The sequence below is a fragment of the Pseudorca crassidens genome, chromosome 5 (assembly GCF_039906515.1).
Source record: "Pseudorca crassidens isolate mPseCra1 chromosome 5, mPseCra1.hap1, whole genome shotgun sequence".
In the NCBI taxonomy this organism is placed as follows: Eukaryota; Metazoa; Chordata; class Mammalia; order Artiodactyla; family Delphinidae; genus Pseudorca; species Pseudorca crassidens.
The window spans coordinates 135051924-135075498 of record NC_090300.1 but is presented as its reverse complement, the minus strand read 5'-3'; the positions used below and the strand labels follow the sequence as shown (position 1 = coordinate 135075498).

Genomic DNA, 23575 nt, shown 5'->3' with positions numbered 1-23575 from the left:
ACAAAGACAACTTTCTTATTCACTTGCTGATATTTATGCCTTTTATTTGTTTTTCTTGTTTACTGCTCTGGCTAAGACCGATAGTACAACGATGACTGGAAATGTTGTGGGAATATGGTAATGTGGCTGATTTTGTGTGTGTTTATATGAGTAAGTAGTGTGCTACCTTCTCTTTTCACAATTGATAAATGTGTATCTTTTTAGTTTTACGAGCCTGTTGTTTATAGTATCTAAGTATATCTGACCAAGGGAGTGAGTGAAAAATGACGGATATTATTAATCTAGTTCATTTAGAAGGCATTTGCAACAAAATCCCTGCTCTGTTATCCCCATGAGCCTGGGAGTTCCATTTTCAAACTCTCCTGAGATCAGGAAATGGGGTCTTTACACATAGTAATTGACTAATTAAACGTCTAATTCAAGATTGCCAGACTCACTCTACCATATTATCCCTATTACCTCACTCTTTAAATTTCACTGTAACTCAGTTCAGTTCCAATATCAGAAGATGGAAAGAAAACTTTTATTCGATGATGTAAGAATTATAAAGGAAATGGCATTTAAAAATGAATCTAAAAGTTGAGACTCTCTTAAATATCGAAAACACAAAAGCTATGAGAATAGATAAGGGAAAATATATGAAGATGAAGTGAAATGACCAAAGCAGAGGGGAAAAATACACACGTGTTCAGGGAAGAATTGAAGTTCAGTTGGTTTATACTAAAAGGAGAAATCTATGTAGAAATGAGAGACAGAGATAGCAATGTAGGATGGGTACATGTGGATATGCTGACTTCATTAATGATAGGTTTTATTATTTCTGTTCAGATTGGTACAATCATCTAATTGGGTACCTTTGCTCCAGCTTCTACCTGGATCAAGCCATTTTTACTCATTCTCCAGACTTAGCTTCTAAAATACTTTCTCTGGGAAGCTTTGTTAACATCTCAGATTGTTATTAAGGTCTCATTGTCAAATGTACTTATATGTTGAAGAACAGCTCTTTTACAGCTTTACTTACTGTTGTAATTAAATTATTATTTGGTTAACCTTGCTAGTTGGTAAGTTCAGAGAAATGGGAATCCCACTTAAAAACCAGTTTTAAATTTTTCTTAATATAGAGAAGTATATGAATGAATGCATTCTCCCTGAAAAAAAAAATGTAATAGAACATTTGTTCATCCTGCATTCCCTAAGAACAGAGCTAAATGAATATTATTTTGAGGACTGGTGCTGACAAGATGTTTGACAAGGTACTACTGAGGCATGACTAATAAAAAATATGGGAGTTAAGGCCGGGTTGGGGGGGGGGGAGAACAAAGCTGTTACCTATAATCACTAATGTGACAAGAATAAATAAATAGAAATTGGTGAAATCAATTGCATGGAAATGACTCATGATGAGTTTCCTGGGAAACTAAATACATTCATCCCCAGAAGTAAGAACCACATGCTGGCTGGTAAAAAGATGACTGGCAATTCCTGGAAATAAAGTTGCTTTGGCAGCAGGAGGTTGGGAGCTGAACCCCTGAGTTCAAATTTCATAGGGACATTGAGTGTAACAGAGGGACAAGGAATGCAGCAGGAGGAAATCAGAAATCTAGTTGGGGCAGGATCTAAGAAGGAGATAATGGGAATCTGGTAGAAAGTAGGGCTGCTTTTGTAAGGAACTGAAGACCCAGAATCCCTGTTGCTGGAATATAGGGAGAACCTTATCTTGATCCTGATAAATTCAGAGTGGCATGGATATAGATACACTACCAAATGTAAAATCGATAGCTAGTGGGAAGTAGCCGCATAGCACAGGGAGATCAATCAGCTCCATGCTTTGTGACCACCTAGAGGGGTGGGATAGGGAGGGTGGGAGGGAGACGCAAGAGGGAAGGGATATGGGGATATATGTTTATGTATAGCTGATTCACTTTGTTATAAAGCAGAAACTAACACACCGTGGTAAAACAATTATACTCCAATAAGGATGTTAAAAAAAAAAAAAGCTTTGAATCCGGCCTCTGTATCCCAACACCAAATTAAATCTCAGAGACAGTTTTGGGTGAAGTAGAAAAGAATAGCTTTATTGCTTTGCCAGGCAAAGGGGGACACAGGAGGCTAGTGCCCTCAAAACTGTGTGTCCCAAGAACTAGGGGGGAGGGGAGTGGCTGTAAGGAGTTTTATAATCAAGGGGCAGGGTTACTAATAGGGACCGTGGTGCATGCAGGGCCCACATTCCCTCAATCCAGAGATCATCTGGTGTCAGGTGATGAGGGTTGAACTGTGACCTTCTCTGGAAGGAAGAATGCTTCATCAAGTAGTTAACATCTTCCATTTGGTGGTGGTTTTAGTTCTGCAGAAGAGCTCAAATATATTGTTATGTGTTTCCCTTGAGGGGGAACCAGGACTCTGCCCCAAGTCTGTACCCGGTGTTTCTTGACTGCTCTTCCCTTATCTCTGCATCCCCTCCCTTTCCTGATTAGCAACGGTTTGAACCTGCCCTTTGGAACTCAGGAAAGGGGACACAGAAAGGCTTTTGTGCCCAGGAACTCCACAGGGCCCTGCTCAGTTTCAGAGGTAGGGGTTGACTGTTTCTAGATTGTTGTATGGGATTGGGACAGTTTCTTGAGAAATAATGATAAAAGTTTTTATACTTTGATACTTATATATTTAAATGAGACTTTATTATATTTAACTTCAGCACCAGTTGTGATATTACAAATTTATTCTTTCCAACATTATAATTACTAGTTGTGTGTGAGTACTTCACTTTATGGCTGTATAAATATTATTGAAACTATCTCTGATTCTTCTTTAAAAGTAAGTTTGCTTTTTAACTAGAGTACTTCCGGAGGCCAGAGAACCACTTTCACATCTGAAATATGCAGGTAATTTTTAATCATCAGAGGCTGCTCCGACTTAACCAAAGTGGGCATTTGCATAAGGGGATAACTTGGATTATCACATTTTCAAAACTTATGGAAGTTATAAACAAAATATGATTATGTTCATAGGGGAGCAACCCAATATTACTATTTCAATTTCTGTCAGGGATGTCAAATAAAATTTCTATATTTTCTCTCATTATTTTGATCCCTTTAGATTTCCCAGTACTAGTCTAAAAACCATGAATATTTCCCAAGCATTCTAATAGCGATGATGATGGTGATGATGATGTGGAGGAGAAGAAGAGAGAGAAATGACTGAAGGGGAGAGAAGATGAGATCGCGTGGCACAACTGAAATTACATTAAAATGAAATAAGAGGGATTCCCTGGTGGCGCAGTGATTGAGAGTCCGCCTGCCGATGCAGGGGACACGGGTTCGTGCTCCGGTCCGGGAGGATCCCACATGCCGCAGAGCGGCTGGGCCCGTTGGCCATGGCCGCTGAGCCTGGGCGTCTGGAGCCTGTGCTCCACAACGGGAGAGGCCACAACAGTGAGAGGCCCATGTACCTCAAAACAAAACAAAACAAAACAAAACAAAATGAATTGATATCGCCCCTTAAAGATTTTGTCAATCTGGACTTCCCTGGTGGGGCAGTGGTTGAGAGTCCGCCTGCCGATGCAGGGGACACGGGTTCGTGCCCCGGTCCGGCAAGATCCCACATGCCGCGGAGGCCACAACAGCGAGAGGCCCGCGTACTGCAAAAGAAAAAAAAAATGAAATAGGAATTAGGAGTTCTGTTGTTAGCCTTACCATTAACTTCCTGAGAGACCAAGAAACGAATGCTTCTAGTTCTCAAGTTCTACATCTGTACAATAAGTAAGTTCAGCTTGGGGATCTATACAGTTACTTGTGTCACTCATATTTAATGTACTTAGGAAGAGAGTGAGACATTTTCATTTCCTTAAAGAAATGCCATCTTTGGCAAGTCTGGTTCTCTTTGAGCCACTCTCTTCTTAAATGCTAAAAGGACCTTAAAATATAATGAGCAAATTCCTCACAGGTCTGCTTGAGGGTATAATGAAATACTAACGCTTAGGAAATTTCTTTAGATTCCTTGGCTCTACACAAAGATAGCATTTTATTTTTATGTTTGGCTCATTTACAGCAAGTTATATTTTTAGCAACTTATTATTTCCTGAAATTATATGTATATTTATAAAAACTTAGAAAATTACCATAAAAAATCAAACAGTAACCAATTTCATGGTGAGAGGCAACCAAACGGACATAGAAGCTCATTTTCAGCTGCTTTGAGTTTGAGACTTGGGAAGGCATTGAGATGAAACAAATGCCTTCTGAACCTGACCCTTCTAGAGCTTCTAGAGCAGCCCATGTATCTGTTTTGGTTTTATCTCACCTAGGTTTAGGCATAACCTCCTTACATACACTTAAGAGAAATGAATCAGACTAGAAACTGGTTGTTGAAATGCAAAATTCAGATACTTTTGCCAACCAAAATGAGGCTAATTCAATGATAGTTAATGAAAGATCATAGGCATTTTTTCAAGTTTACAAATGTATACTAGTCCTTCATTTACTTTTTTTTCATATGAACTGGAACATATGAACTAAATTATTTCCTTGTTTTTCCTAATTCTGTCCTTCTCCAGATACAAACACATGGTCAATTGTTCATGAGTGAATTCAGCTCTCCTCTGCTTCGGAGATTTATAGTCAGAGAAAGTTGTGCCTTTAGTGAAATTCCAGGAAATTACCATATTAAGACACTTAAAATTCTGAAGACATTAGTTTAGACCTTGCACAGAGTTAGGATTTCAAAGCCCATTCACAGGGGAATATTGATCTTTTGTTTTAATCCCACAAATGGACAAGAGAACAAAATTAGAAAATAAACAGATAACAAACCACCACATTGTTTTTGAATTAAGGGGTTTATTACATTTAATTCATGTGAATTTCATTTTGAGGAGAAAATCTATTGAAATAAATTCTATCACAAATGGTGACATTAGACGTTAAATTTGGTTTATTGTTCAGTTTACTGCTGGCAATACATTTTTAAAAGGTGAGAAATCAGTAGATATCAGATAAAAATAAACTACAAATTTTAAATAAAAAGAACCTCATATGGCTGTAAATTAACACCATTCATAAAAATTCAAACATCAAAGAAAAAAATGGATGAAAATTTGGAAATATTTTAAAATGCATAATGATGATATAACCCAGTAAAATTTGAGAGGTACAGCTGTTTAGAAGGAAAATTTTAGATTTTAAAGTATATATAACAATTCAAGAAAGCTTGAAATCAATTATTTTAGTACTTTATATGAGGAACTTAGAAAAAAATAGCAATTTAAACCAAAAGTAAATTTAAGATAAAAATAAGAAAGGAAAGAACAGAAATCAATGAAATAGAAGTCAAATATAAAACAGAGAAAAAAAACAAGGTCAAAATTTAGATTTTGAGAAAATCAATTATTTTAATTTTTAAAAGAAACATCATATAAGAAAAGAAGTAACCAACAGCTTCACAAAATTTAAATAATTATTTGGAAAAATATTTATTTTTCTATATTCCAAAGCAGAATTAATTTTTTTTTCATTTTTTCCAGTAGGCAAGGTAAATATCTTAGCCTTCCTCATTCTCCCTCTTTTCCAAACACTTCCTCAAAATAGCCCTGTTGGCAAACTTAAGAGTAACCACAGGATGAGCAGGGAGCAGAACTACTCTTAGACAAAGTGGAAAGTTAATCCATTTGTTTTCAAAGGGTATAGAATCTTAGTTCATAACCTCTGCACCAATCAAAGAGGCTCATGGCCTCATTCTTTACTAGTTTATTTTCATCTTTAATTCTACATTTGTATTAAAGTGAATGATGAGGGTTATCAGTTGAAGGAGACTTCCCAGGAACTCAGAACCTGGTCAACCCAGCTCCAGTCTTGTATTGATTATTCTGTACAGTGTAGGTTTCCAGGGGCAGCTTTTTTTTTTTTAAGAAAAAAACGTAATTATAAAACTGGGCATTTCCAAAATATGTGTGGTCTTTACCGTGGAAATATTGACTTGCAAGTTTTTTTGTTTGTGAGTCTGTATTCCTTAGATATGGATCCAATTCTTTCTGATATGAGAAGTGTTATTGATAGATTATAGTACTTTTTCAACTGCACCCACTTCTGGAAATTGTTGATCAAATCAGGCAGGGTCAAATTAATTATTTTACAGAAAATTTTTGAGGATAAAATTTTTCTGAAAATTTTTATTTTTTCTTTATTTTTGAAGGATATTTTGAACTGATATAGGCTGACTTTTTTAAAAAAACTTAAATCTTTAACTTTCTGTTTGAGAATATCCATTAGGTTGTTGTTGTTGTTTTTAAATGTACATATCTCTTAAAATTCCCTATATATTTATTAGTTATATCCATCTTTTTCTTAAATTATTCACATATCCATCATGAGCATTTTAGCCAACTAATTCTAATAAGTGTGTTAAATGTGAATTTCCTCTTATTGATTGTTATTCTTTTGATGGGGGCAGTAACACTTACATACTTTCTGACATTTTTTTGTAATGTTTTATTGCATTATGACATTGTATATAAAAGAACAGTGTATCTTGTAGTATAAATATTTATATTTTTGTACACATATGATTATATAATTATGTAATTGATACACATATATACACACAAATATATATATGAAAATATTTTGATTTAATGTTTTCAAGAGAATGTAAGTCCTTTTTTCTGCATGTTAGATGGGTCAAGGGCTTATCAGTAATGTTCTTCTAATAACTGAGTTAGGCAGGCACCGTCTCTATTTTTTTTAATTTTTTAATTTAATTTAATTTATTTTTTATACAGCAGGTTCTTATTAGTTATCCATTTTATGCATATTAGTGTATATGTGTCATCTGATTTTAATCAGCTTGATTGAACCTCTAGTTTGCCTATACTTTGACCAGGTATTCTGATACTCCCTTATCTGAGCTCATTATTATATTTTATTTCAGCTGGGAGGGATATTGGCCCATAGTTTCAGACTGTTTTAGTTTGCCTTTGAAGTCATTTGAGTTTTGTACATTTTAGTTACTGTATTTTACAGTTTTTGCATTTTTCATTTTCATCTTTATATATTCAAGCACTCTGTCAAAATTCTTAAACTCGTCTTTAATTTCTTAAGAAAAATAACCACAATTATTTTTGTGTATATTTCTAATATGTTCATTATCTGGATCTCCTGTAGACTTGTTTGTACTCTATGTTGTCTCTGTTCTTGTCTTGCTTTTTTTTGCAGTATTGATAGTTTTTAATCAATTACTATAGGTAATTAGAGGTCTATTTGCAGAATTTACTCTGGAAGTACCAAGCTGGGGTAAGATTAGTAATATTGTCATATCATCAAGATGGATGTAATTCAAAGGTTGACTTCAGTTCCTGTGAAACATATTCTGTTTGTATACCCTTAAAATTCTAGTGGAGTTTTAAAATCCTATAATGTTTCAAAATCCTAGAATGTTTACCAATATCCCCAGTTCCTTACAATGCCATGGGAGTCTAATTCTGTTCATTCACACTATGAGCCCATTGACGTTTTTGGATTTAGTGGGCAATTCTAGGAAGAAATCAGCCCAAATACCAACATTTCTTTTGACTTAAAACCTCTCCTAATTTTGATCTAGCAGTTCTTAGCCTGGTAATGCTCCAGTGTTTGTGCACAGATTATTTTATCCAGTTTTACTAGCGTTCTAGTAGTGATTTGAACTACCCACTCTGATGCTGACAAAAGTTATACTTGGTAAATGATATCATGTTACACTTCTATATATAAGGATGGTTGGTAAAAATATTTATTTTACAATATATGCAAAATTATTTAGAATAGACAAGAAATCTGGTGTGAGAATTATCACTGGAAGTCGGTTCCAGTAAATTTAATAGGTGGAGAGGAAACCTAGGATTAATGTCATTAATGTCATTCAAAATTCAAACTTCAAAATGATGGAGTAATGTGCAGCCATTAGAAATGCTATCTAAACCTATTTACCAAATGACTTAATTGCCCATTGTAAATTAATTGCCCATATATTCCCTGAACATACCAGGTAACTTTATATCTCTCTGCTTTGTCCATTCCATTTTATTTTTCCAAACTTTTTCGATTCTATCCTATACTACTTCTGTTTTTGCTTTTAATAGGAGGTTCCATCTTTTAGGAAAATTGTGAACATCAATTTCTCTGTAAGACTGGGATCTTTGGCTGGATCTTGAGTCCCTTTGAACTTCCATTGCTCATGTTTAAAAAACAAACAAACAAACAAACATGTAGCACACAAAAGTTATGTTCCTCTGAGTGCTATTTAAAGTTCTAAAGAAATAATGACTTGAAAATCTCTTTGAACGTTTATTTAGCTCAACACAAAGATAATGCCCTTTTATTATTAGATTTGTCTCCTTTTCAAAATGTGTCCAACAGCAATGTACCATTTTCTGAAATCTGTGTCCTATAAAAAAGATTAGCACATGACTATAAAAAAGTAAAAGTAAAGGATACCCATTTTTTGCTGACATAAAGGTTGTGGTTCTCAGCCATATATAGCCTGAGCCACTGGAAAGCATAGAGATAAAAACTCACACATCCTGAATCAAAATTCTTCACAACAAGAATAATTGGCTTCCTTCTTACATGCTGTAAAAAAATGACTTTCATGGAAAAGTACTTACTGAGATTCAAAAAGTCGGTCACTTTTACCAACCAACTTTGGACGAACTTAATAGAAGTTATTTAAGCTTTATATTTAGTATTTTCTGAAAATATACAGACACAAGTTAGATTTATATTTAATTTTTGTTTTATGTGCAAACCTAGAACTATACCTAAATTTTATTCTTTCTCTCTGCATTCCATACATATCCATTAACTTTTGTGCTTTTCTTCTCCTGTGAAGAGAGGTATAAGGACACATGATTTAAAGAACAAGGCTTTTATAGCTCTTGAGATGTTTATTTGTACTGTCTAATAATAATAACATATATGGATGCCAGAATAAATGTGTTTATTTACTTAAGATAATTAGATACTGTTAAATTTTGAAGGATATCTAATAATTGGATGATTTCCATCACCAATGCAGGTATATGATTTAAAGTTTAGGTTTGTTACTTAGTTTTACATTCTACAAGACCAAATCTGTAAGTTAGGTTGGGTGGCTGGCTGCAGAGTGAGTGAACAGCCAGTCTTTGGGGACCATGAAGAGGGTTGTTTCTTGTGAGAATAAAATAGTTGTCATTTGGGGTTTCCCTGGTGGCGCAGTGGTTGAGAGTCCGCCTGCTGATGCAAGGGACACGAGTTCGTGCCCCGGTCTGGGAAGATCCCACATGCCGTGGAGCGGCTGGGCCCGTGAGCCATGGCCACTGAGCCTGCGTGTCCGGAGCCTGTGCTCCGCAACCGGAGAGGCCGCAACAGTGAGAGGCCCGCGTACTGCAAAAAAAAAAAAAAAAAAAAAGTTGTCATTCTGCCAAAAGATCTAGACATCCAATAAATTGGTCTTTAGAAGCCAGATCCACAGATAGGCCGAAAATCAAAATAGGTTGGGTGGCAGAATCTGGATCCATAGCCCAAGGTAGGAGAGCCCTGGACTCTATAACCCAGGTGTCTGAAGCCACTGGATCCACAGCCCAGTGGGTAGCAGCTTCTGGATCCAGAGCTCAGGGAGCAGCCTCTGCTGGACCTAAAGCCCAGAGACCCAGCATATATTGTCTAACAGGGATGGTAGAGAGTGGAGGTCCTCGGACAGTAGCAGGATGTCTGGCAAGGACTGGACACCGCACTGAATGCCTGGCACATTGTGGGCTCATAGCAGGTTTCCTGACAGCTACTGTAGAGAGAGGAGTCCAGCTGGCAGGTGCTGGGAGAGTAGAGGTCAGTGCTATAGACCAGGTTGCTGGAGTAGAAGGAGTCTGGGTACTGCAGATGACTCCCAAGAGAGCTGGAGGAGAAGTTTCCAGAACAGCAGTTGTAGGACATGTTGACAGGGGATGTGAGTTCAGCTGAATTAGACTGACAGTATTTTGTGGCATTAGACTGAGAATATTCTGTGGTATTTATATACTCTCAGAAATAGGTGTTTACAGCTACAAGGTCACCATTCCTACATGTCTGCTCCCTCATGTGCATAGTATTACCTCAATCATCATTTCTGTAATTGCAGCTGCATAGTTCCCTACACATTGTATTTATGGGTGCTATAATAGTTTTGGTTACAACACAAAGCCAATAAGCTAGTCATGTCACAAATGGCATGACCGTTTTATATTAATGACCATCCCATCACAGCCAAGAATGTCCCTCCTTCCTGGTATACGCTGCATGTGTATCTGAGTCTGGCTTTGCTGGGGTATGCATTCCTTCTAAGGATGGAGATCAAAATGGTACCATCTTCCTTTTTTATTTGGTTAGAGGCATAGCTTTGGCCTTCTAAAAAGCCTTCTAAAGATTGAAACTACTTGTGACTATTCATTTTTTTCTCCAAAATTAATTTCCAAGTATTAAATATTAATGCAGATATATCCAATGGAGAAAGCCCAGCAATGTTACAAATGGAATGGAGGAGAGCTACTAACAGAGGGAACCCTGGGTCTAAAGCCATTGGATCCACAACCCAATGAGTAGCAGTTTCCAGATCCAGAGCTCAGGAAGTTGCAGCTGCTGAACCTAAATCCCAGAGACCCAGGGTAAGTTTTCCAGCAGAGTGTGGAGGTCCTTGGGTGGTAGCAGGATGTCTGGCAGTGACTGGACACCACACAGGATGTCTGGCACCTGGTGGGCTCACAGCAGGTCTCCTGACTGTAAAGAGAGGAGTCCAGCTGGCAGGTGTTGGGAGAGTAGAGGTCAGTGCTGTAGACCAGGTTGCTGGGGTAGAAGGAGCCACGGGAGAAGCCTGGCTAGCACTGGTAACCCCCAAGGGAGTGGGAGGAGAAGTTTCCAGAGCAGCAATTGTAGGACATCTTGACGGGAGATATGAGTTCAGCAGAAATACACTGAGAATATTCTGAGGTCTAAGGTCATCTTGTGGACTGGGTAATTATATACTCTTGTCAATGGTTTGGCACAGTACTGGTGCAATCCTCTCACATTTTTCACTCCTCTTCTGCATGTGTGTAATTCATTAATCGTCTCTGTAATTGCAGTTGACTAGTTTCCTACTTATTCTATTTACTGGTGCCATGATTTTTTATAACACAAAGCCAATGACCATTCCTGTACAGAAATTCTAGGACAATTTGTCAGTTATCTTCATCCTATTAAGGACAGGAAAGCCCATTTTTTACTTCCTGGCCATGACTCCATGTATATCTACTCCTGCTTTGCTCTGGGATTTCTTCTGTCACTTTTCTACCATGTCAAGTGATCAGTGGCATAACTTTGTCTTTTATAAGGATGCTTCTAATGATTGATTCTACTTGTCACTACTGATTCACATTCTTCAAATTTATTTTCCATCTATCACATATTATTATACAGTGCTCCTCATATCCAATGGAGGGAAGAAAAATAACACATAATGAGAAATGGTTAGAAACAGAAAGGAATCAGGCAAACATTTAAAGACAAAGTTACTCCAGAAGACTGAATTAAGATGGAACCACAGGAAGAAACTGATTTGTGGCATGTGAAGAGGGAGTGGGGATAATGATGGTAGTTTGAGAAACTGGGAAAAGGGATGAAGAGACAGGGATTTCAGGTATCTCTTCTACTTGCTTTGAGACTATGGATCTAAATGCCATTACAAAAAAACACTTCAAAAATGAATATAATTTATATATTTTCATATATTTTTATTTACCTCATAAAAATTTTAAAAGAACCTGGGTTCTGCATCCTAGAACAACTCAGGCTTTTCTCTGCTCATACTGTGAATGATTTTTGTGCATTTTTCAAAGTCAGTTCCTTTTCTGTAATTTCTTTCAAAAATATAAAATATTTTCCCTTTGTCACCCCTGTTCTCCATTTTATTTTTTCTGTTGTATAATATAATAGCTGAGTGCTAATTTCCAGTGGGCTAATTATATCAGATAAACTTGCACTGAAATAAACACAGAAATTCTTTAGGATGAAGGAAAATAATCTTAAAAGGAAACATTAAGTTTCAAGAAAGAATAGAATATTTGCTAGTTGGATTCTCCAGGAAGCAGACACTGAGACAGGAATGGAAGAACAAAAAGTTTGTAAGAGAGTAACACTTGTGAAAGAAAAAAAAGCCATTATACCACCTTGTTCAGTCATTGACAAGGGGCTGCCATGAGAAAAACCTGACTTTGGCTTGAAATCCGAGGCAGATTCCAAGGAAGCCAACAGAGAAAGGCTGTCAACTAACCTCACTTGTCACATCTGGATAGCTATTCCTTTTTTGAAGTGATGTGAAGTGAGTTCCAGTGCAGATCTGTACCTGTCACAGTCCACCATTTTCACCTTGAGGGTCAACTTATCAGGAGAGAGATTCTCCGTAGCTCTGGTTGGCCTCTCTTCCTGAGGGGAAATGTTCAAGAGTGACTGGGTGGGATGAAACGCACTCTGTCACTGCATTTGATCTTGGAGCTGAGATGGATACTCATTATTTCCCTCCTTCACAATCCATTAGAAATTTGCTTCACCCTCAGCTACCACTTCTATTGGTCTCAGTGGATTTCTTGGTGGTATTACCTATGCCCTTTCCTAAGAAGTATGAACACTGATAATCATACCCTTTTCTTGCTATAGTTACTGCATATGACAAATCACATCAATTGGGCGGGAATTTTCAAGGGCCATCCAAGTAGATCGACTGAGCTCCACACATACTCCCTCTTACCTTCACTGTGTAACAGTAACCCTACTATTTTCTACTAAACAGGATCATCTACCCTTGGATTAGATGGTAACTCTTTTTTTTTTGCTTGCTGGTACCTGAAACAAGGAACTCGAAGTGCTCAGCCAGCAGTCATAATTGTAGTTCAGTGAGACCCTTGGTATGTCCGTTAGAAAGTTTATCTTTGGGAACAGGTCTTCTATCCTTGGAAATTCCAGTTGCAGAAATAGGAAGCACAAAGTTCTTAAACGGGTCATTGGGGATGACAGTAAGTGGATATTTGGGACCCAATCTTTGAGGACATTGCTTCCATGCTCCAAGCAAACTTCAGCTTTGCCGTCAGTGGGGCTATTTAATGCACTATCAGGCAGACAGCTTCAGGGTCCTGTGGTTTTTGATATAACTTGTGGATCCCATTTCTTGCTGTCTCTACTATGAAGTGGATTTCCTGATTAGATGCTGCCTTGTGAGGAATTCCATGCTGGTGGATCAAGTTTTTCATCAGCTCCTGAATAATATTGCTGCTGAGATAAGCACAAAAAGCAGAGGCTTACTCTGAATAGGTAGTTATGTGTTTGAGGATGAACCACTGATCCTTTCAGGGCACAAGGGGGCCATGTTAACTTGCAACCAAGTGACCGGTTGGCTTCCTTGAGGAATAGTGCCATACTGGGAGTTTAGCATTAGCCTCCATTGCTGACAGATTGGACATTTGTAGTGGCATTAATTATATCAGATTTGTAAGTGGGAGCTTATGCTGTTGGACCCATTCATAGCCTCTTTGGTCACTTATTCACATGCTCATCTTGCCAGCATGGTGAGGACTTCTGGCAAAGGCAAGCTAGCTCGACTGACAGTCATTTTGTCAACTTGATTTTTTAGTTCCTCTTCCATGATAGATGCATTCTGGTGGGCATTGAGAAGAAATACAAAGATCTTGACACTTTGGACCAACTTGCATATATCTATCCATATGTCTCTATACCAGATTTTATTGTCTGAATATTATATATTCTCCCTTCCAGGTTTTTAACTAGCTGCTCAGGTCAATTGCAACTGTCCAGGAATCTAGATGTATCATCAACTGGGACCACTTTTCTCTTTTATACAAAGTGGATAACCAGGTGCTAGACATATGATTCTACACATAGAGAAAGCATATTTTTCTCATCATGGTGTTTAAAGGCATCCATGCAATGAGCCAATCCATCTGCAAGCCTTGCTTGGGCTTTTCCCTTCCTCCTTCAGCTGGTCATTTGAGGCACCAAATGTGACCACATATGTGATCTGAGAAAGAGGTGGTGGTGCAGTGCTGGTCGGTGACATGGAGGTCTGGGCTTCTGCTCATGGAGCCTGCTTTCTTGTTCTGCTAGTGTTCATTCCTCTATGAGCTATTTCTGTCTTACAATGGATTGCTACTGAGTCCACCTGACTTCATGACTTGGAAGTTTCAACAGAACGCAGCTCACGATGGAAGCTACAGATGCATGATCACTTGTCCCACAGTCAAGTTTTGTACCTCTACCAGGTCCAAGTAGTTTCCAAGGATCTGATTATCCAAAGATATGTTAATTTTCAACTACAGATTATAAGACCTTGTTCTACAACTTTATTTGCCTGCATTGTGATTTTCCCACTGAGGTGTGCTGTAAACTTCACATTGCAGTTTTATTGTATTTTTATTTTTTTCAATACCACAGATGCCACCAACACCATATGGTCTGCCAGATTGTTTGACCCAACCAGTAGGGTTGCTTGCATCTGAGACTAGACCTACAGAATCTTTTCCTGCTCCTGATCTAAAGGAAGATTTGTATTAGGCCAGAGAGGTACTTCTACTTGGGGAGTATGTTTGTTCCAGAACCCCAAAAAGCCTACCAGATGCTCTGCTACTTTATTTGTAGTTGGGGATTTAAGAGATTTAACTGTTTGTTATATTTTTTATATTTTTTATATTATTTTATATATTTAATATGAATATATATAAAATAAGGAAATATAATGACATACTATTTTACATAATATTTGACAAAAGTTTTATTTTATAAAGTATTTTAAAATGTTTAAATAAGTAGAAAATAAAATGAAAATGAGCAGGCAGAAAGCTATTTTAACAGTATGAATAAGAGAAGATGAATCCTAAGATTAATGTGATCCAAAACTCAAGATATCCAAAACAATGAAGTGAAAGAGACCAATTATACCTCTCTAGCTGATTTTCCATTACTAATCCATACAAATTGTAACTTGATTTTCAATAATTTCCTGAACACAAGTACCTTTGTACCTCTCTGCTTTGATCATTTTATTTCACCTTCTCAGAATTCTCTTTATTCTCTCCCATGTTGCTTGCGTCTTCACTTCTTATATTAGTCCTCATCTATCATATAGATAGATGGTTTTATTTGGTTTTATTGTAAGACTGGTTTTATTGTAATCTGCTTTGAGTCTTCATTTCCTTCTGTGTAAATTAACTAGTTCATAAAATGTGTGTTTCTCATAATTCTTATAGTGATCTGAAAAATGATGAATAGGAAAATTCTTTGAACCTTGTTCTTTATCTCTGTATAAAGATACTGTCTTTTGGCTATTTTCTTTAGACCTTATCAATATGTTATCTATACTAGCACTATGCTGTTTTCTGAAATATGTGACCTATAAAATGTCAGAATTGCAACATAAAACATAAAAACAAGGAGTGTGTAAACGTGTGTTGCAATATGAATGAAATAGCGACTTCTGATGGTTTGAAAGCCTTGTTTTTCCAGCCATGTTTAATTTGGATCTTGGATACAATAGGTGAAAATCTACACCTCATGAACCTAATTAATTCTCACCAAATATAATTGGTTTCCTCTTTACACCTGTGAAGAAATCAATTACATACAAAGATACTCAATGAGATGAAGGGATATGGTTTTTTTGCCACCCAACATTGACTGAATCAAAGAAAGCTCTCTAAACTAATGTACAAAACTTTTCATATAACCTAAAATTTTTCCCCATTCAGTTGTATTTTCCAAATTGCTTGCTTTTCTCCTTCAGTCAGCAAACATCAAGGCCCCATATTCTTTGAAGAAAATGTGCTCTATGCCACTCCTGAGATTATTATTCACGTGAAGTTTATACATGCAATGTAAGGATTTCAGAAAACAGAAGTTTTGAAGAAGAAAATGTTTAAACCCTGAAATAAATTAGTTCAAATCTCTCAATATTAGTTTTTCAAAGTTTGCTTCTAGAGGTATAGTAAACGTTAACTCAAAAACAGCCTCCAAAAAAAGCAAAAGGAAAAAAACCCCACTTAACTAGTTAAAACTAACAATAAAATTAGTAGCATATTTGCAAGCCAGATTGAATGAGTTTATTAGATTATATTCATTTAGATTTTTATCCATTTTGTGAATAAAATTCATGAACAATGATCCCATTAATTTATTAACATTAATTCATTGTTTGTTAACATGAATTTCATTAATTGATTTAGTAATATATTTCATTCATTTTACTAATTCCGTTAATTTATTCCATAAAATTAATCATTAAGTTCAGTATATGTGGCAGACAGTTTTTTGGTCAGTATTTTACGAATGGAAAAAAGATGAAGAACAGGTGATATTCCCGAAGATCATGAAGATGATAGAAGCTCTGTATAGAGGTTGGACACATTGCTCACATCTGAATGTTCCACAAGCTGATCAATAGAAGGCAGATCCACAGATTGGTCTGTAACACAGTGATTGGCAACTCCTAGAGGCAAAGTAGGATGGACGGCAGAACCCAGATCTATGGCTCAACTAAGCGAAGGCATAGACTTCATAACCCAGGGGTCTGAAGCCATGGGATCCAAAGCCCAGTGTGTAGCAGCTTCTGGATCCATAGCCCAGGGAGAAGCTTCTGCTGGACCAAGAGCCCAGAGACCCGGGATAAGCTGTCCAGCAAGGACTGTAGAGCATGCAGGTCCTTGGGCGGTAGCAGAATGTCTGGCAGGGACTGGATAGCACACAGGTTGTAAGGCACCTGATGGGCTCATAGCAGCCACTCTGGAGAGAGGAGCCCAGACGGCAGGAGCTGGGAGAGCAGCGGTCAGTGCTGTAGACCAGGTTGCTGGGGTAGGAAGAGCCACAGGAGGAGCCTGAGTAGCACAGGTGGTCCCCAAGGGAGCGGGAGGAGAAGTTTCCTGAGCAGTGATAGTAGGACATGTTGACAAGAGATGTGAGTTCCAATGAGTGACAATGAGAAGATTCTGAGGTTTAATGTCACCTCCTGGACTGGGGTGTTTTTATACTCTTAGCCATGGGTGTGGCATTCTACACAGTCACCTTTCTCATGCTTGTAATCTCTCATCTCTGTATGTGTAATTCAATAATATCTTCTGTAATTGCAGATGAAAAATTCCTTTCATCTCATATTCATGGGTGAATTCACCATGTTGTTAAAGCACTAAGCTAATGACCTGTTCCAAAGTCAGAAATTCTATGACTACATGTCTTTGATGCCATCTCATCATGACCAGAAAATCCCCTACTCTTCTCGCTGGCCAAGATTCTTTGTTCATTTGACTGTATATTGGCTGGAGGCTTCTTACCTCTAAGGGAAGAGATTAAGATGAAGTAATTTTTTTTTGTCAGTGGAATAAAGGTACCCTATTTGCCACCAATGATTTTCTTTCCCTAACTTTATTTCATTGCCTAAAATTATTTTTATATATTTTATTATAAAATTGCTTCTCAAATTCTTTAGAAAGAGAAAATAGATCAGATAAACTGAATAAGAAATATGGTGGATTACAGAGATAAACCAGAACAAATGTTTAGAGGCAAAAATGACTAAAGAAGTCTACTTTGAAGCAGAAACTCAGGGGATGCCAACATGTGCACATGTGAAATGACTCAGAGTCAAATATTTTAGAGTCAATTGGAGATAAGTAGTGACTTTATGGGGTTTTCTTTCTCTGTAGTTTAAATTAAAAAGTTCAATATGAGTATAGTTTATGGCTTTTCATATATATATTGTCCCTTTTGTCATCTATATTTAAAATTTTCTAGAGGTCTTTCTTCTCTAGAACAACTCCCAAGTAATACCTTCTGAACATTTCTACCTTCAGATTCTTTCATATGATTTTCTTTTTCACTTTAAAACATACTTTTTATCTACTCTATTCCTTTAAGATTATTTTTCCACTGTAAAATATCCAAATATCTTCTTTTTATAGAGCTTTCCATAACAGGTAAACCTGAACTAAAATGAATATTGAAGAATTTTCTCAAATTAAAAAGACAATAATCTCAGGGGGAAATTTGGAATTGCAGGAGGGGAAAAGAAGACTGAAATATGAGTAAATTATGTCTAAATACACATTGTACACAGCACTAATTAAGTGGTTCTTAATATATAAGAAGAAGTAAACAGTAATAAATTAAGAATGATCATTAAAATCTAAGATTTTGCTTAAAAATTAAAAGCCTGGAAAAAATAACAAAAGAGTAAAATTATAGCATTAAACCATTTTATTACTCCTCAAATGCATGAAAGGAGACAAAAAGAAACATAAAAGATGGATTAAATAACAATAAAATAGTAAATATGAAGGTAGAAATCTGACTGTATCAATAATTAAGTTAAATATAATATGACAAATAGTCCATATAAAAGACTTAGAATATCAGACTGGAATGAAAATCAAAACTATTTTCTACATAAAAGAGATTTTCTTAAATATGAGGAAACAGAAAAGGAAACAGAAAAGATATATCTGGCAAAAGAAACAAAAATGCTAGTTCTACTTTATTAATTTCAAAGTTTGCTATATGTTAAGAAGTTTATTGTATATTAATCAAGATATTTCTTAACAATCAATCTGTCGGACTACCAGGAGGATACATATTACTTCATTAGTTATTTAAATGTTACACTAAGACCACACCATCCAATAGAGTAGGCACTAGCCACATATATCAAATTCAATTTGCATACATTAAATTAAATTAAATTAAAATTCAGTTCCTCAGTCATATTCATCACATTTCAAGTGCACAACAGATAACGTGTGGCTAATGGATACCAAATATTGGAAATTGCAGATAAAAAATATTTTCAGCATCAAAGAAAATTCTCTTAGGCAGTGCTGCCTTAGGGATCACAGCCGATTTGTTGATTTGTTAATATAAATTCATATTTTTACTGTTTTCTGTACAATGCAAGAATGTGAGAAATCTTAAGGCCATTTATCCTTACACCAATTCATGTATTATTATGTTAGTATTTTCATTTTATGTATGCTTATGCATATTGATAAATATTGGTCCCCATGTTTTTACAGGCAATATTTGCTTAAATGTACCCAATATATATTTTTTATTTACTCTTTATTCTTTCCTACATTTTTTTGCTATAGGCTAGGATCATTTTGCTTTTGACTATGTATAACTTTTATCTATATATTTTGTGCTGGAAGGCTAGTGACAAGTTCTCGAAGTTTTCAATTGTCTGAAAATATCTGTATTTCTATTTCCTTTTTGAAACAGATACTCACTAGTGATGTATTCTAGTTTTAAATTGTTCTTTCTTCACAAATTTGAGGCTATTTAATTTTTTTCCTACCTTCCCCTTTCTATATGTTTAGAGTTCAGTTGTCAATTTTATTGTTGTTGTTGTTGTTTTTGTGGTACACAGGCCTCTCACTGTTGTGGCCTCTCCCGTTGTGGAGCATAGGCTCCAGACACTCCGTGGCATGTGGGATCTTCCCAGACCGGGGCACGAACCTGTGTGCCCTGCATCGGCAGGCGGACTCTAAACCACTGCGCCACCAGGAAAGCCCTATTGTTGCTTTTTTTTGAAGGTAACTTGATTTTTTCCCCATAGGTTGTTTTACATTTTTTTTTCTTTTTCTTGTTCATCAGTTTGACTCCATTGTGCCTAGGTGTGGGCCTTTCTTCATATTTGTCATACATGGGATTTGTAACATTTCTTGAATTTGTGAATTGATTTTCCTCTATTTGGAAAATTCTCTCTGGATCTGTTTCTATTCTATGCTTCGTCTCTTAGATTTGGTGATGTCTTGACTTGTCAATGGCTGTTAATTTTTCATTGAATATGAACGTGTATATATATATTTATATATATGTATATATACATGTGTCTGTGTGTGTGTGTGTGTGTGTATATATATATATATATATATATATATGTATACATACACACACAACTTGTTTTAGGACTCCAGTTGAAATTTTTAGACCTTTCCATATTCTCCATGTTCCATATGCTCTGGAATGCTGTTCAATATTTTTATGCTTTCTTAACTTTTTAGTTTGAACATACTCTTCTGAACAATCTCTAATAGTTTCTTCAGCTATGTCTAATTTATTTTTAATCCAATTGTAACCAATTCTACATTTAATTTATTGCATTTTTTAATATTAGAATTTCTACTTGATTCTTTTAATATGTTTCAATGTTCTGCCAAAATTTTCTATCTCTATTTCTTAAGCATATGGATTATAGTTATTATAAGATCTATGTCTTACCTTTCTATTTACTGAATCCCTTGTAAGTCTGTTTATACCACATAACACATATTTTGGTTTTAATAATTTCTTAACTTCTTGAAGTCTGATAAATTTTCCTTGGATATCAAACTATAACTGTATCACCTATATATTCATCTATATTTACATATTCATTTATAGCTATATATTCATTGGTAATTATAGCTATATAAAACTATATCTATAACTGTATCTATGTGAGGATCCACATCCTACAAGGGAATCAATCTAATTTCTGATTCTGAGATATTCTATTCAAACAATACTCTTCCACCAGTTATAGTCTGAGTAAGAAAAATATCTGAGGTCCTCTAAAATTTGTTCAAATCCCCAACTTTGTAGGATTTCAGAACCTATTCCCATGTGCATATTGATCTTTTTCTTTTTTTTGCGGTGCGCGGGCCTCTCACTGTTGTGGCCTCTCCCGTTGTGGAACACAGGCTCTGGACATGCAGTTTCAGCGGCCATGGCTCACGGTCCCAGCCGCTCCGCAGCATGTGGGATCTTCCCAGACCGGGGCACGAACCCGTGTCCCCTGCATCGGCAGGTGGACTCTCAACAACTGCGCCACCAGGGAAGCCCTGATCTTTTCATATTATCTTTTTTATCTATCACAATCAAACCCTAGTCAATAAACACTTTTATCTATTACAATCACATAAACAATAATAATAAACAACTAACAATAATAAACATAGCTGGATATCAGAATCAATTAATTTATTAGATTATAATGACTTTTCACACAATTTTGGAAGAAAATACAATGTCAATTCTATCTGCAATGCAGACTTTAGACTTTATTTTGAGTTAGTACTTTAATAATAAAAATTGTTAGATAAAGTTTGTCAGCCAACGTTCAGGACCAGAGATAAGGTGACAATTTGATAATTAGAAATAAGAGGGTAATTCTTCCTGTAGATGATGAAAACAATAAAGGTTATGAATAGAGTCATTGAAGACATTGGACAAGATTAAAAATTATGTACGATGATCAGTAGGAGCCAGATCCACAGGTTGGTCTGTAACAAGACTGGAAGTTCCCAGAAGTGAAGTAGGATGGGTAGCAGAATCTAGATCCATAGTTTAGAGAAGGGAAACCACGGACTCTGTAAGCCACGGGTCTGAAGCTACTGGAACCACAGCCTGGTAAGTAGGAGCTTCCAGATCCATAGCCCAGGGAGCAGCTGTTGCTGGACCCAAAGCCTAGAGACCTAGAATAAGTTGTCTGAGAGGGCCTGCAGAGTGTGGAGGTTCTTGAGTGGTAGCAGGATATCTGGCTAGGTCTAGACAGCACATAGAATGTCTGATACCTAGTGGGTTTACAGCAGGTCTCCTGACAACCACTGTAGAGAGAGGAGCCCAGCTGGCAGGTAGTAGGAGAGCAGGAGACAGTACCAGTACCAGTAGACCAGGTTGCTGGATAAGAAGAGCCACAGGAGGAGCCTGAATAGCACAGGTGGTCCCCAAGGAAGAGAGAGAATTTTCCAGAGCAGCGGTTGTAGGACATATTGACAGGAGATGTGAGTTCAGCTGAATTACAGTGAGAAGATTCTGAGTTTGAATGTTACTCCTGGACTGTGATATTTATATATTCACAGTAATGGGTGTGGCACCTTACAGTAACATCTTTCCATATTTGAGCCCACTCATTTGCTTACATGTAACTCAGTAATTCTTTTTGTAATAGCAGTTAACTAACTCCCTTCATCTTATATTTATAAGTGAACTCATTTTTATAGCTCTATGTCAATGAATTATATCTATGTTACGAATGGTCTGACAGCATAGAATTAATGTCTACTTCATCATGGCCAAGTAAGCCCTTCTTATTTTCTTGGGCAATAACTCCTGTATATCTACTCCTGGTTCGGCTGGGGAAGCTTTTCTTCCTAGAATGGGGACTGCAGTGCTGTCATCTCCCTTTTGTGCCAATTGTCAAGAGGCAGAAATCAGGTCTTGATGAGAAACCTTACAAAGATTGCCTTTATAGCAAGCCATTGATTCTCACTCTGCAACATAATTTTCCATCTTACTTACTTACTGTTTCCAATTTGCTTAAACTATTAGCAGTGCTTACTATGTCCAATCTAGAAGAGCCGTATAAAATATGCCAAAGGGATTGAGAGAGATCACTAGGAATGGGGATGATCTTGAATAAATTTTTTAAAATTGTTTAAAAAGTTAATCAGTTCTAAAGAAAGAACAGACCACTATGGACATATGTGAAGAAAAACAAAGTGGGAGACACTATGGGGATGAAGTGAGGAAACTAGTGACAGTGGTAGAAAGAGGGACAAATCTGCCAGGATTTTCTTCTAACCCAGTGGACGAGCTATGGATACTCTACTTTTAATTCAACTAAATCAAAATTGTTTCAAAATGAGCTCAATTCATGAGTTTTGTAGATACATTTATATTTGTAAAATGTCCTAGGGTTTCTCCTCCCACGATATTTCTGAACCTGATCAGAAAATTTTGAATGCCTTCTGAGTATTTCCAAGGCCTTGGTAGAGCCCTAATTAAGTACATGATTCTGTCCCAGGTTTCTTATTAAACGTGGACTCAGGTTTTGAAAACCTTGAAGTTTATAACTTCAGGGTCCTTTTATAGCACAAAGAATACAACACTGTGTATATAATAGTAGATATAAATATGAATACTACTTTAGAATAAAGAATATTAACCAACAAAAACCTACAGGTTGACTAAAGACACAAATATTATAAAATCAAGACATTAATATATCATCTATAAACTTTCCCCAACATTTCTTGGCTACACAGTCCTTGATCGCCTCTACGTAGGATGATCGTTTTATCAACATGATTTTCTTTGGAAAGAATAGAAATATAATTCAGCTTTTCTCTAGAATTGTATATCAAAAAACACTTAAATTATTTTCAATGACATGGAAAGTTTTCTTTCAACATTGCCATTTGTTATAACTAATGCTGCACCTGTAACATCCTCCGTTACTCCTTCTTGGTCAGAGCTTCAAGCCTGGGGTTATGCTTAGCTCTGCCAGGTGTCCTGGTTCACCTCCCCTCTAAGTCTTCTGGCCCTGGGGTTTGGGGACTTGTGTGAAGATTAGCTGCAAATAGCTGTGGACCCTAGGCTTTAGTGGCCTCCTAGCAGGTAGCAAAGCAGTATATTGGTTCAAATCCTTCTTCTTGAGGTCAAAGCTCCCTGAGGTCCTGAGGTTCATCAGGTTGACTCTGTTGGCTAGAGGTAGTAGAGGCAGCTCTCTGGATTCATCCACAGCCCCAGAACTA

The 23575-nt window shown here is 36.6% G+C and overlaps 3 protein-coding genes and 1 pseudogene across 3 annotated transcripts; all 4 read right to left on the bottom strand.

Annotated features, from left to right (window-relative positions):
• Nucleotides 1-1427: 1427 nt before the first annotated feature.
• Nucleotides 1428-9932, bottom strand: LOC137224331 (keratin-associated protein 13-1-like). Its single transcript, XM_067737179.1, is given in 2 exon segments — nt 1428-1482; nt 9481-9932. Coding segments are annotated over 2 exon segments (507 nt in total).
• Nucleotides 9933-10733: 801 nt separating this feature from the next.
• On the bottom strand, nt 10734-10912 carry KRTAP23-1 (keratin associated protein 23-1). Its single transcript, XM_067737178.1, is given in 2 exon segments — nt 10734-10798; nt 10801-10912. Coding segments are annotated over 2 exon segments (177 nt in total).
• A 5536-nt stretch (nt 10913-16448) lies between these two features.
• LOC137224569 (keratin-associated protein 13-1-like) lies at nt 16449-16952 on the bottom strand (annotated as a pseudogene).
• Nucleotides 16953-21294: 4342 nt separating this feature from the next.
• On the bottom strand, nt 21295-21861 carry LOC137224329 (keratin-associated protein 13-1-like; the record flags this gene model as incomplete). The annotated part of the gene is made up of 1 exon (XM_067737177.1): nt 21295-21861. A coding segment is annotated over one exon (567 nt), but the record flags the coding sequence as incomplete, so codon positions are not given.
• Between the last annotated feature and the right edge of the window lie 1714 nt (nt 21862-23575).